Source organism: Oncorhynchus masou, unplaced genomic scaffold (assembly GCF_036934945.1).
Source record: "Oncorhynchus masou masou isolate Uvic2021 unplaced genomic scaffold, UVic_Omas_1.1 unplaced_scaffold_1624, whole genome shotgun sequence".
Classification (NCBI taxonomy): Eukaryota; Metazoa; Chordata; class Actinopteri; order Salmoniformes; family Salmonidae; genus Oncorhynchus; species Oncorhynchus masou.
Window position 1 is genome coordinate 59,072 of NW_027016825.1, and position 14,555 is coordinate 73,626.

The following is a 14,555-nucleotide window of genomic DNA, read 5'->3' on the forward strand; positions in this document are numbered from 1 at the left end:
ATTCATCATTTAACTAGTTTAGTCCTAACATTCATCATTTAACTTAACATTCATCATTTAACTAGTTTAGTCCTAACATTCATCATTTAACTAGTTTAGTCCTAACATTCATCATTTAACTAGTTTAGTCCTAACATTCATCATTTAACTAGTTTAGTCCTAACATTCATCATTTAACTAGTTTAGTCCTAACATTCATCATTTAACTAGATTTGTCCTAACATTCATCATTTAACTAGTTTAGTCCTAACATTCATCATTTAACTTGTTTAGTCCTAACATTCATCATTTAACTAGTTTAGTCCTAACATTCATCATTTAACTAGTTTAGTCCTAACATTCATCATTTAACTAGTTTAGTCCTAACATTCATCATTTAACTAGTTTAGTCCTAACATTCATCATTTAACTAGTTTAGTCCTAACATTCATCATTTAACTAGTTTAGTCCTAACATTCATCATTTAACTAGTTTAGTCCTAACATTCATCATTTTAGTTTAGTCCTAACATTCATCATTTAACTAGTTTAGTCCTAACATTCATCATTTAACTAAAGTCCTAACATTCATCATTTAACTAGTTTAGTCCTAACATTCATCATTTAACTTGTTTAGTCCTAACATTCATCATTTAACTAGTTTAGTTTAACTAGTTTAGTCCTAACATTCATCATTTAACTTGTTTAGTCCTAACATTCATCATTTAACTAGTTTAGTTTCCTAACATTCATCATTTAACTAGTTTAGTCCTAACATTCATCATTTAACTTGTTTAGTCCTAACATTCATCATTTAACTTGTTTAGTCCTAACATTCATCATTTAACTAGTTTAGTCCTAACATTCATCATTTAACTAGTTTCGTCCTAACATTCATCATTTAACTTGTTTCGTCCTAACATTCATCATTTAACTAGTTTAGTCCTAACATTCATCATTTAACTAGTTTAGTCCTAACATTCATCATTTAACTTGTTTAGTCCTAACATTCATCATTTAACTAGTTTCGTCCTAACATTCATCATTTAACTAGTTTAGTCCTAACATTCATCATTTAACTAGTTTGTCCTAACATTCATCATTTAACTAGTTTAGTCCTAACATTCATCATTTAACTAGTTTAGTCCTAACATTCATCATTTAACTTGTTTAGTCCTAACATTCATCATTTAACTTGTTTAGTCCTAACATTCATCATTTAACTTGTTTCGTCCTAACATTCATCATTTAACTAGTTTAGTCCTAACATTCATCATTTAACTTGTTTCGTCCTAACATTCATCATTTAACTAGTTTAGTTAACATTCATCATTTAACTAGTTTAGTCCTAACATTCATCATTTAACTTGTTTAGTCCTAACATTCATCATTTAACTAGTTTGTCCTAACATTCATCATTTCGTCCTAACATTGTCCTAACATTCATCATTTAACTTGTTTGGTCCTAACATTCATCATTTAACTTGTTTCGTCCTAACATTCATCATTTAACTTGTTTAGTCCTAACATTCATCATTTAACTAACATTCATCATTTAACTAGTTTGTTCTAACATTCATCATTTCTTGTTCCCAGTTTTTTATTATTATTTTTGTACTTTTTAGTTTTTTTGTTCCTCTGTTATGAGCCAGTAACACAAGGATTTCATTACAACCACTAGAACATCTGATAAAGTGTGGACTACACCAATTGATTTGATCCTAGAATATAACATTAGATAGGCCTACATTGGTGTCACAAACATAACGATGCTGACTGTTGTCAATCCAAAATACAATGCATGACACCATACCTTGCCAAGGCATGTTTTTTGTCCTGCTTAATTCAATGGTATCAACAAGCTAAATTAGAAGGGCTTATTCTATCTACAGGGACTGCGATAGTTTGAACTACTGACATTTTGAACTACTGAGAAGGTTTGAACTACTGAGATAGTTTGAACTACTGAGAAGGTTTGAACTACTGAGAAAGTTTGAACTACTGAGAAGTTTGAACTACTGAGATAGTTTGAACTACTGAGAAGTTTGAACTACTGAGAAGTTTGAACTACTGAGAAAGTTTGAACTACTGAGATAGTTTGAACTACTGACATAGTTTGAACTACTGACATAGTTTGAACTACTGAGATAGTTTGAACTACTGACATAGTTTGGGCATAGTTTGAACTAGACATAGTTTTCATAAAAATGCTGCAAGCAAAGACACACAAGCTCATGGACAATGCCACACACCCACTCTACAGCAGGGTATGAAAGCGCAGGAGCAGCTTCAGTAGCAGGTTCATCCTGCCCAGAAGCTCCACAGAGTTTGATCATTCTTACCCACAGCCATGAGGCTTTTCATGATTTCTTACCCTTATAAACAGAGGATGAGGCTTTTATTGCTACAAGGTGATTAACTGATTTGATCATATGTTTGATGTTTCTTCTGATAAATTTGTTGTTTTGTCTACTCCCAACTGAGGAGTTTGGTCTGACAACAGCTGTAAGAATTGGATTGGTTTATTGCTACTAAGTGCAGGTGCCTTCATATCTGACAATGTGTGATTTGGGAGTTTGGTCTGATTGATGATGTTGACTGAATTTCCCAAGTGGGAGTTTGGTCTGACAAGCACAAGTGATGGAGTTGGTCTGACAACTGAGGGAGTTTGGTCTGACAAGTGAGGGAGTTTGGTCTGACAAGTGAGGGAGTTTGGTCTGACAAGTGAGGGAGTTTGGTCTGACAAGTGAGGGAGTTTGGTCTGACAAGTGAGGGAGTTTGGTCTGACAACTGAGGGAGTTTGGTCTGACAAGTGAGGGAGTTTGGTCTGACAACTGAGGGAGTTTGGTCTGACAAGTGACAAGTGGGAGGAGTTTGGTCTGACAAGTGAGGGAGTTTGGTCTGACAAGTGAGGGAGTTTGGTCTGACAAGTGGGGCAGTTTGGTCTGACAACTGAGGTATAACAACTGAGGCAGTTTGGTCTGAACAACTGAGGGAGTTTGATCTAACAACTGGGGGAGTTTGGTCTGACTACTGAGGGAGTTTGGTCTAACAACTGGGGGAGTTTGGTCTAACAACTGGGGGAGTTTGGTCAGACAACTTAGGGAGTTTGGACAGACAACTGAGGGAGTTTGGTCTAACAACTGAGGGAGTTTGGTCAGACAACTGGGGGAGTTTGGTCAGACAACTGAGGGAGTTTGGTATAACAACTGAGGGAGTTTGGACAGACAACTGAGGGAGTTTGGACAGACAACTGGGGGAGTTTGGTCAGACAATTGAGGGAGTTTGGTCAGACAACTGAGGTAGTTTGGGGGAGTTTGGTCAGACAACTGAGGGAGTTTGGTCAGACAACTGACAATGTCCTAATATAGATGCCATGTATGGGCTGGATGTTAATGTCTTCTACGTGGTAGGGGGTATAGCTCTATTCAGTCAGATCTACTTTAGCATTAAGACAAATCCCATGGAGCCTTGTTTACAAGTTCGAACACTGGAATGTGAGTTGTAATCTACACCTCAGTTAGGATGAGAAAAATCCTCATTATTTTGTTGATTTGAACATTACTTCTATATAGCCTACACTTTCGCCTTCTGAACTTTTAATGTGAGTGAAGTGGGTGTGGCTTCAATTATTTCAAGAGCAGCTGATCACGGATTTGACAGCTCCAATGCAGTTCTATCTCTGACACCACTCTATAAGGAACATAGACCATTGACAAATGTCCCTCACCTCACTCTGAGGAACAGTTTCCTTGAGAAGTCTGGCAGGTTGCGTGATTATTGCTGGAGGCTAGCTTGTCCAGAGTTCAGCTGGAGAGCAGCCTGCTGGAGGAAACCAGTCAACACAACATCCATAACATCATTTATAAGATTAGCTGAATGCCACAAACCCAACAGAATATCATTTAATCCTGGTTCAAGTGGAAAATCCTACTTGTGGATGAAGCATGCAAACTAAAAAGGAAGATGTTTACTCTGGGATGGTGAGAACTTTTGAAATCCTCTTCCTTATATTGGGATGATCATTTCCTCTAAAGCACCCATTCCAACCACAGCTTTATAAAGTGAAGTCTAAATCTGTGTATCTAGGTAAGTCTTGGATCACACCTGGACATTATTACAGGTAGCTGAGGTCTGTTAATAGGACCCTGAAAAGCCCTACCAGACTACCATTAAATGGAGGTATGGAGCTGCGTAATGGGATGAAAGGAACGCTGCATCACCACCACCACAGTAGCTAATGGCTCTGCCTAAGTAACAGAGTTTGAAATGTGGTGGTTGGAGCCATCCATTTGGTATCCTTTGGGTGGCTCAAACCGTTGGAACGAATCAAGGGGAAGTGGTACTCTCTATGAAAGCAATGTGACATCCGTAACACCTGCACTGGGCCTATTTTAAGGCTGTCCTTGTGGAGAAGGTGAATGAAGGGTATCCATGCAAAAGGAAATAGAGTAAATAGGTTTAATTGAGCTTGAGGACCGAGCTTTCTGAAAATTCCTACATTTGGCTTTAGAGTGGGAAGTAATGACAAGCTAGAGAAAGGCAAGGTCCTAATATAATATTTAATATATTAATATAATAATATAACAATATATGCCATTTAGCAGAGGCTTTTATCCAAAGCGACTTACAGTCATGTGAGGAGACATTTTACGTACAGTATGGTAAATGTGTCCCAATTTGAAGCAGGTACTGTATTCCAAGACTATAAAACACAGAGGCTGTTCACTCATAGTGTACCTCTCTCCTTCTGTTTGTTCCTCTGAGATTCGGTAGCTGTTTATATTTTTTTATCAATAAAACAATTGTAATCCTCTTTGAAACCAGTAAACATTCCACAGCCGAAATAGAATCTACAGAGGCACTTCATTTGACACATTAGTCTTCATTTGCAGGCATAACGTGTTGTTCTGGTCCATGCAGGAGTCTACCTGCAGGGAAAACTGGTTGCCCATTGTGGATATACATGTGGATTTGTTTTTCAGTGTACTACATCAATCAACATTTGTTTTCCTGCTTGTGGCCCTGGTGTCCACCACAACAACCTCCCGTCCTCCAGAGGGAGAGGCTGTTCAGTATGAGCACCACGTACTGTAGTCATCTCCGTCCTGTTTACCGTAGTAATAGCCCTACCATCTTCTGAGCCCACACCTGTGCTCACATCTGACTTTACTCAAATTCTCAATATGCCAGTCTCTCAATAGACCCTAAAACAGTCTGGCTCAGTGGGAAGCTAGGGTGGATATTAGAACAAAGGACACTGGACATTAGAACTGTTCTAGAGCCAGATATGTCAGTTTTCAGTTCCAGAGCTAGATCTGTTCTAGAGCCAGATGTGTTTTAGTCAGTTCTAGAGCTGGATCTGTTCTAGTCAGATCTGTTCTAGAGTCAGTTCCAGAGCTAGAACTGTTCTAGAGCCAGATATGTTTTAGAGTCAGTTCTAGAGCTGGATCTGTTCTAGTCAGATCTGTTCTAGAGTCAGTTCGAGAGCTAGCTCGGTTCTAGAGTCAGATCTGTCTCTGTTATAATATCCACACTAGCTTCCCACTTAGTATTCATAGTTCATGAACCATGACGCAGTGTATTGGGCATCCATTGTAAGTGTTGTGCTAGTATTGACATGAGAACATCACCCTCAGGACATGGAGTTGTTGCTTTTCTCAGTCACAAGTGATTATTACCATAGGGCCTGGTCATTGGCTAACATGCCCAAACACACACATTACAAGACATTGTTTCCAATCAATCAGATTTTTGGTCTTGTATGGTTTTTGTGTCTGTCCAGTCTCTCATGGGAATGTTTGTGACAAACACCTTTGAGGGGTGCTACAAATACTCTTACCCACAATGAAACTGTGTCTAAAACCCACAAACACTCTTACCCACAAGGAAACAGTGTCTAAAACCCACAAACACTCTTACCCACAAGGAAACAGTGTCTAAAACCCACAAACACTCTTACCCACAAGGAAACAGTGTCTAAAACCCACAAACACTCTTACCCACAAGGAAACAGTGTCTAAAACCGATGTACAAAACCCACAAACACTCCTACCCACAAAGAAATTGTATTCAACAGGGAGCACTGAGAGCAATGTCAGCTTATGTTTCAGCGTTATCAGGGTAACACACAGGCTTATCGTTATTAACACACAGGCTTATGTTTCAGCGTTATCAGGGTAACACACAGGCTTATGTTTCAGCGTTATCAGGGTAACACACAGGCTTATGTTTCAGCGTTATCAGGGTAACACACAGGCTTATGTTTCTGCGTTATCAGGGTAACACACAGGCTTATGTTTCAGCGTTATCAGGGTAACACACAGGCTTATGTTTCTGCGTTATCAGGGTAACACACAGGCTTATGTTTCTGCGGAATAGTTATCAGGGTAACACACAGGCTTATGTTTCAGCGTTATCAGGGTAACACAGGCTTATGTTTCAGCGTTATCAGGGTAACACACAGGCTTATGTTTCTGAGTTATCAGGGTAACACACAGGCTTATGTTTCTGCGTTATCAGGGTAACACACAGGCTTATGTTTGTTTCAGGGTCATGTTTCGTTATCAGGGTAACACACAGGCTTATGTTTCACGTTATCAGGGTAACACACAGGCTTATGTTTCAGCGTTATCAGGGTAACACACAGGCTTATGTTTCTGTGTTATCAGGGCTTATGTTTCTGCATTATCAGGGTAACACACAGCTTATGCTGTGTTATCAGGGTAACACACGGGAATATCACGGTTTCAGGGTAACACACAGGCTTATGTTTCTGTGTTATCAGGGTAACACACAGGCTTATGTTTCTGCGTTATCAGGGTAACACACAGGCTTATGTTTCTGCGTTATCAGGGTAACACACAGGCTTATGCGTTATCAGGGTAACACACAGGCTTATGTTTCTGCGTTATCAGGGTAACACACAGGCTTATGTTTCAGCGTTATCAGGGTAACACACAGGCTTATGTTTCAGCCTTATCAGGGTAACACACAGGCTTATGTTTCAGCGTTATCAGGGTAACACACAGGCTTATGTTTCTGCGTTATCAGGGTAACACACAGGCTTATGTTTCTGCGTTATCAGGGTAACACACGGGAATATGGCTTATCAGGGTGTTTATCAGGGTAACACACAGGCTTATGTTTCAGCGTTATCAGGGTAACACACAGGCTTACGTTATCAGGGTAACACACTTATGTTTCTGCGTTATCAGGGTAACACACAGGTTTATGTTTCAGCGTTATCAGGGTAATCCCTGAGCGGTTTCCTTCCTCTCTGGCAACTGAGTTAGGATTGAAGCCTGTATCTTTGTAGTGATTGAGTGCATTTTTTAAAATCCATCTACCAATAGGTGTCCTTATTTGCTTGGGATTGGAAATCTCTGTGGTCTTTGTAGTTGAATCTGTGTTTGAAATTCATGTTAAACACTATTATTGCACACAGAGTGAGTCCATTTCATTTATTATGTGACTTCTGAAGAACATGTTTTACTTCAGAACGTATTTAGGCTTGCCATAACAAAGGGGTTTAGTACTTATTGACTCAATACATTTAAGCTTTTCATTTATAATGTAGAAAAACATATTTCCATTTTGAAATGATGGGGTATTGTGTGTAGGCCAGTGAGCAGAAATCTCAATATAATCCATTTTAAATTCAGGCTGCAACACAACAACATGTGGAAGCAGTAAAAGGGTGTGAATACTTGCTGAAGGCTGTAAATATACATTTAACATTAACCCCCAGTGTTACGGATACAGTTATCCTGTGTGTGTGTGTATCCTGTGTGTGTTTCTTTTCTCTCCTTCTCCCCTCACAGGTGAAAATCATCACTCCCCAATCAGTCAACAATCAATCATCAATCAGAAGACACACCTCCTCATATTTCCTAAACCTATCACAGTTCCTTCCCCATGGTTTAAAAACCCCATCATTTGTTTGTTCTGGAGCCCAGCTGAGCTGAGCTCAGCTCAATCTCTCTGTAAATGCCATGTCTGTAGGTCTCTGTGTTTCACTCTCGCTTTGTGTAGTAACCTCTCTTTTGTTTAAGCACCTCATAGCACTTTGTCATCACCTGTGAGTATTGTTTTTGGTTATGGTGTTTGTTTGTTGCTGGTGGAAAAGGGGGAAACCAAGACAAGTCGCCCATGGGCATACACTACCCGTAGGTGAACTTTGTTAAATACACTAGTTAGAACTGGGCGGACCACCCACTGTATTTTTGGTTAGTTAGTTAGCTGTTGTTAAAGTAGGCTAGTCTAGCTTAGGGGTGTTTTTGAATACTTATTGTTTCTTTCCTTGGTCCAGCCCAGCCCCTTTTCCTGCCCCCCCATTACCGTGTGTTTATAAATAAACCTAGAGTTTGACGGTAGATTTCAGTTGTCGTGCTTATTTCGTTCACACTTTTCCTTTGTCACAATAATAATTTGCATGAGTTATGTTACGAGTCTCATTACCATCCCCCTAGACTGTCGGGCCAAAAGGGATTCGTAACACCCAGGACAGGACACTTCACATAATGACTTTCCCAGAATCAAAGAAAAAGAAACACTCGGATGTCTGCAATGACCCTTGAGGTTTATTACGGATAAAGAGACAGGCTAACATGTATTAGGGACACACAGGCAAGCTCATGTTCTCCCCCAGGGCCATGACACTCTCTTGTGACTGACAAGTATATCTATTTGCATCATTGTATTTCAGACCAATGTTTTTCATAATCGGAAGAGTTTAGAATCTTGAGAAGTGTCATGACCAAATCTAAGAAGGCTACATAACCTAAGTATGCTTCAATAAGATTCATGTTGCAACAACATATTTGAGTTTTGTACAGAGGAAGTGGTCCATCAAAATGTAGAATCTCTTCCAAGGCCACATTGGTAACAAACGCACGTCTACTGCTACCTTGTTAGCAGAACATCAGTGTAATTGGCCCTAATTCACTCTCAAAGGCGCTGCTTGAATTGATTAATGTTAATCATATTTACAAATTAGGTACAGCCTCCACCCCTTGTATTTAAAGGGGGAATCCAGGATTGGTTGTTTGGGTAAACATCTCAGGGATGGGTCTGGAGATATGTAACCACTATCACATTCATAGATGTATGGATGTAATGACTGACCATCCATGAGCTCAAACGTCGAGTTAGAACCATGTTTAGAGGCTATATAGTGGTTGTTTACGTTTACACTATTTACAAACAATGGAGTAAAACAAGCCCATATTTTGGGTTCTGATGGGGTACGACAGTTAAACTAACCTCAGAATCACCTTAATTCGCCAGGCACATTTAGATTCACATGCTCAGAATTGTACTTGGTGATATGGTGCTGCTTGGGATAACATTTAGAGAAAGACAGTTTACACATAGTTTACATATATTATATTCAAGTAGGTTAAATAAAAATAAATAAATAAAAGGTAGAGTGAACATAGACTTTAAGAGAGCAATGGGGCTTCTGTAAGTTATTCAATGTCTATACAGTCTATCAGAAATACAAAAATGTTTTTGTTCCCATGTTGTATTTGAATGTATTTTGTTTGTGTATTATAATTCAACTACTGTTTGCACTGTAACTGTGGAAAAAAACTATACAAATAGTTTTGAAAAAGAAAAAGTCAAAATCATGGATGTACCAATCACGGATTGCCCCTTTAACACCTTGTGACGTGTTCAGGTTATGATCTGTTGTAAAGTTAGATGTTTTCAGAAAACACCTCCCTCTGCTTGATTATTCAGCTCATAGTCCAGGTAATTAGGGCTATGAGCTGAGCGTGAAATAGATCAAGTCTGGAATTTAGATGTGTATTTAAAAAGCCAGGCTATTCTAATAAGGGGCACAGATGTTTGTAAATGGACCATCAGTATAGCTTTTTGTATCCCTTGAATGTCTGTTCTTTGTTCGTGTGTAAATGCCACACAGTTCAAAGATCTAAATATAATCATCTATCATTATTGCTGTTTGTGAATTAATTTCACGTACTATGCAATACATATTTTTTGTCTGTGTGTTAAAGTCATTATGACATTGGACTAGTTGTTTCATGTGTTGCATTTACAATGGACTAGTTGTTTCAATGGACTAGTTGTTTCATGTATTGCATTTACAATGGACTAGTTGTTTCATGTATTGCATTTACAATGGACTAGTTGTTTCATGTATTGCATTTACAATAGACTAGTTGTTTCACGTGTTGCATTTACAATGGACTAGTTGTTTCACGTATTGCATTTACAATGGACTAGTTGTTTCACGTGTTGCATTTACTATAGACTAGTTGTTTCATGTATTGCATTTACAATGGACTAGTTGTTTCATGTATTGCATTTACAGCTGCACCATCGAGAGCATCCTGACCGGTTGCATCACCGCCTGGTATGGCAACTTCTTGGCATTTGACCGTAAGGCGCTACAGAGGGTAGTGCGTACGGCCCAGTACAACACTGGGTCCAAGCTTCCTGCCATCCAGGACCTCTATAATAGGCTGTGTCAGAGGAAGGCCCAAAAAATTGTCTGAGACTCCAGTCACCCAAGTCATAGACTGTTCTCTCTGCTACCGCACGGGAAGCTGTACCGGAGCACCAAGTCTAGGACCAAAAGGCTCCTTAATAGCTTCTACCCACAGCCTTTAGACTGCTGAACAATTAATCACATGGCCACCGGACTATTTACATTTACTCCCCCATCCATTTGTTTTGTACCCTGCTGCTACTCGCTGTTTATTATGTATGTATAGTCACTTCACCCCTACCTACATGTACAAATGACCTCTAACCTGTACCCCCGCACGATGACTCAGTACCGGTACCCCCTATATATAGCCTCGTTATTGTTACTTTTTTAAATTTTTTACTTTAGTATATTTGGTAAATACTTTCTTAACTCTTCTTGAACTGCACTGTTGGTTAAGGGCTTATAAGTCAGCATTTCACAGTGTTAGGTTCTTATTTTCCAGAGTAAATAACTCACAGACACTAGAGAAGCTTTAACCAAGTTTGAATTATTCCCAAAGGTTCTGTACAGCTGTATTCAGTCAACCCAACACTTCTCCCATCCATATATATATATATATATACAGTGCCTTGCGAAAGTATTCCGCCCCTTGAACTTTGCGAACTTTTGCCACATTTCAGGCTTCAAACATAAAGATATAAAACTGTATTTTTTTGTGAAGAATCAACAACAAGTGGGACACAATCATGAAGTGGAACGACATTTATTGGATATTCAAACTTTTTTAACAAATCAAAAACTGAAAAATTGGGCGTGCAAAATTATTCAGCCCCTTTACTTTCAAGTGCAGCAAATTCTCTCCAGAAGTTCAGTGAGGATCTCTGAATGATCCAATGTTGACCTAAATGACTAATGATGATAAATACAATCCACCTGTGTGTAATCAAGTCTCCGTATAAATGCACCTGCACTGTGATAGTCTCAGAGGTCCGTTAAAAGCGCAGAGAGCATCATGAAGAACAACATACCAGCCTCTGCAGTCCCAAATTGACACAGCCTCTGCGTCCCAAATTGACACAGCCTCTGGGTCCCAAATTGATGAGGGGTTATGTGTTCACACCTCCACCTGCACCAACCAACCTCCTCCTCCCCAGACCTCAGCAACCTTTGCGCATAGGAAGCAATATTTAAGAGGAAAGAAAACAAGACCAGGAGGGAACAGACAGGAAAGATAGAAGATGACAACCCCAACCAATGGTCAGTCACGTAAACATTCAGTAACATGGCACAAAAGACCACAACAGCTACAAACTCCAACAAAAAGAACATCAGGGTCCTTAATTTTTACAACTCCCAACGATTCATAGTCACTTCCAACGATTCATAGTCACTTCCAACGATTCATAGTCACTTCCAACGATTCATAGTCACTTCCAACGATTCATAGTCACCTCCAACGATTCATAGTCACTTCCAACAATTCATAGTCACTTCCAACGATTCATAGTCACTTCCAACGAAACAGAATTTAACTAATTTCAATCATTTAACCTTGTAGTGTTCAGCCATCTTCAACAGCTGTTCTTTAGTACATAATTCTAACAGGTCCTCTGATGGAAAGCAAATGAACTTGTGTACATGAGACACCATAGTCATAAGTAAAGTAAATAATCTTGCTCAACCCCTCTGCTGAGCACATCAGACCACAACCAGAGAAATGACAATCACCCCGAGCACCACAGAAGAGAGATGAGATATGGAGCTTCCCCAAAACCTACAATAACTCAACCCTAGTCTTCGTGCAGATTTGCGGTGGGAATTTAGGCACTGTAGCCCGCTGGCAAGGAAAAACTCCCCAGCATGCTGGCAAATTCCACCAAGCCACGGATGTGCCCCCGAGACAACTGCTCAGTCCACAGACACCACACAAAAATAACAAATATTTAACCATGCCAAACATGTCCAAAAATGAAACACGTCGCTAAGCCTATCAGGGGTAAAAGGCTATAGCTCCAGGTAGCAAGTTCCACTACCCCACACAAATCTCCTACCAAGGTACACAGCCGATTTACTCACCTCCTCAGACTGACTTCCCAACAGAAAGCAGAACAAGAGTTCAGGCTAGGCAGGGCCTGGAAACTAACCATTATCTCTCTCCAATGCAGCACACAAACCAAGCAACAAAAGCAACCAATACTGGGCCTATCAAACTCAAACACAATATGCAAACCAAACACGTACCTCCACGGTCTCCCAAACCAATAGTTCAAAGATCCCGGACGAGATTAGGTCAATAGGTTGAATTCCATGGATAGTAGTAGTGGGTTTCTGTGGACAACAAGCTGGAACAAGCTAGCTCTATGATGATACTACTGACCTCGGTGGTCTCCATGGGAAAATGAGAGGAAACAGTGAACAAAGCCTGCGGTTGTAATATTGCCTGTTGGTCTTTTGTTTATGGGAAAACAACTAGACTGTGGGTATACTGTGGAATTGAGTGTTGAGATGTCTGAGATATTAGCTCAGCGGTCGAGAGATGGTCTCATGAATCATTTATTTTTGCCCTCATAGCTATAACAGGACTTATACTGTAGAAACAGATGGGGATTTGTAACCTCACTCCCCAGCTTGAAGTGCCTCTAGCCACACTGCTGAATTTATAGCTATTCACTAGTGCAGTTGGCTAAGACGTGATCAAGGATGGTGGTCAGGTGTGTTTGTGAGGCAGTGGTCCAGGGTTCTAGTCTTGGGGTGAGCTTGTTAGGGATGAAGTGGTTAAGCTAAGCAAGCACAGTGATGTCTGTCACACTTACTATGACTGTGGCATGTGTTTTTCTTGCCAACCTTAGATGAATGCACTGACCAGAAGGTCAGAATACTGATAATTACAACTCTGAGGTCAAGACCCACTAGATAACCTTGTACATTGTGTTGCATGATAGCTGTGTGCTAATACCTCTAGCGGATCTCCAATGTCTTTTCCCACAATCCTCTCACCTCACCTCCTCTTGAAACCCATTGGAAGAGATGGTCCGAGGGGAGGGACCTCAGATCTTCTCCAATGCTTTTTATGCATCCAACAGAATCATGATCAATTATAAATAGATATCAACGCCGGACACTCCCAAGAGTCAATCTATAATTAGAACATTTACATTTAAGTCATTTAGCAGACGCTCTTATCCAGAGCGACTTACAAATTGGTGAATTCACCTTCTGACATCCAGTGGAACAGCCACTTTACAATAGTGCATCTAAATCATTAAGGGGGGGGGGGGTGGTGAGAAGGATTACTTATCCTATCCTAGGTATTCCTTGAAGAGGTGGAACAATGAAGGAAATTCTTGATCACTCACTGTATTTGAGTAACTTGGATTCAATCCAATGCACGTTCCAGAACAGCGAACGAGACAGCTTTTGGTGGAGATCGCATTCATGGTAAATACTGCAGACGATGGCAAGAGCGTAAATTAACTAAGTGTATTGTCAGCTGTCTAGTGTGCTGCTCTATAATGTGCCTTTGATTGAATCCCGGCCAAACTTTGACTATCTGTCTGTATCCACCCAGGTCTCTTCACCCTCTCCGGGTTGAGCGTTTACGTCAGCTACTGCCAACGGGCTCGGGGACTGTTGGAACCTGAGATTCTGGCCAGCGTCCATGTGTCCTATGGCTGGTCGTTGGGTATGGCCTGTCTCTCCTTCAGCCTGGAGGTGACCGCAGGCCTGCTGCTGATGCTGGCTGCACGTAAGGCCCATCTCATGGGACGTGACCATGGAGTCACCATTATCGCCATGGCCTGAAGAGGGAAAGAGAACGGACTGAAACTGGAAGGGACTTCTGGAAGGGTCCATTCAGAATCAGTCATTTTCATTCTCTGTTGCCAAACATTTTAAAATGTTTTCTGTTGCGTGCCCTAATGAACACAACCCCTGACTGTGACCACTGATCAAACTCCCCAGTTCATTGCGACTCCAAAGGACTGACTTGTATGTTACATGTTCTAGCTTTCTCCTCTGAGCTCCTGGTCCATATTAGGACAGTCTCAGGGGCAAAATAACTTGGCTCCACAATTCATCCCTCTCTGGACACATGGTCTCATTATTGGGGACAGCAGCTC

At 40.3% G+C, this 14,555-nt stretch overlaps 1 protein-coding gene across 1 annotated transcript in view; it reads left to right on the forward strand.

The window, feature by feature from the left end:
* Window positions 1-14,247, forward strand: part of LOC135539198 (transmembrane protein 235-like) — a 40,302-nt gene extending 26,055 nt beyond the window's left edge. The window contains exon 4 of the mRNA XM_064965023.1: window positions 14,006-14,247. Coding sequence (XP_064821095.1) covers window positions 14,006-14,238 — 233 coding nt within the window. The 3' untranslated portion in view covers window positions 14,239-14,247. The remainder of the gene's footprint in view (window positions 1-14,005) is intronic.
* The last annotated feature ends 308 nt before the right edge of the window (window positions 14,248-14,555 follow it).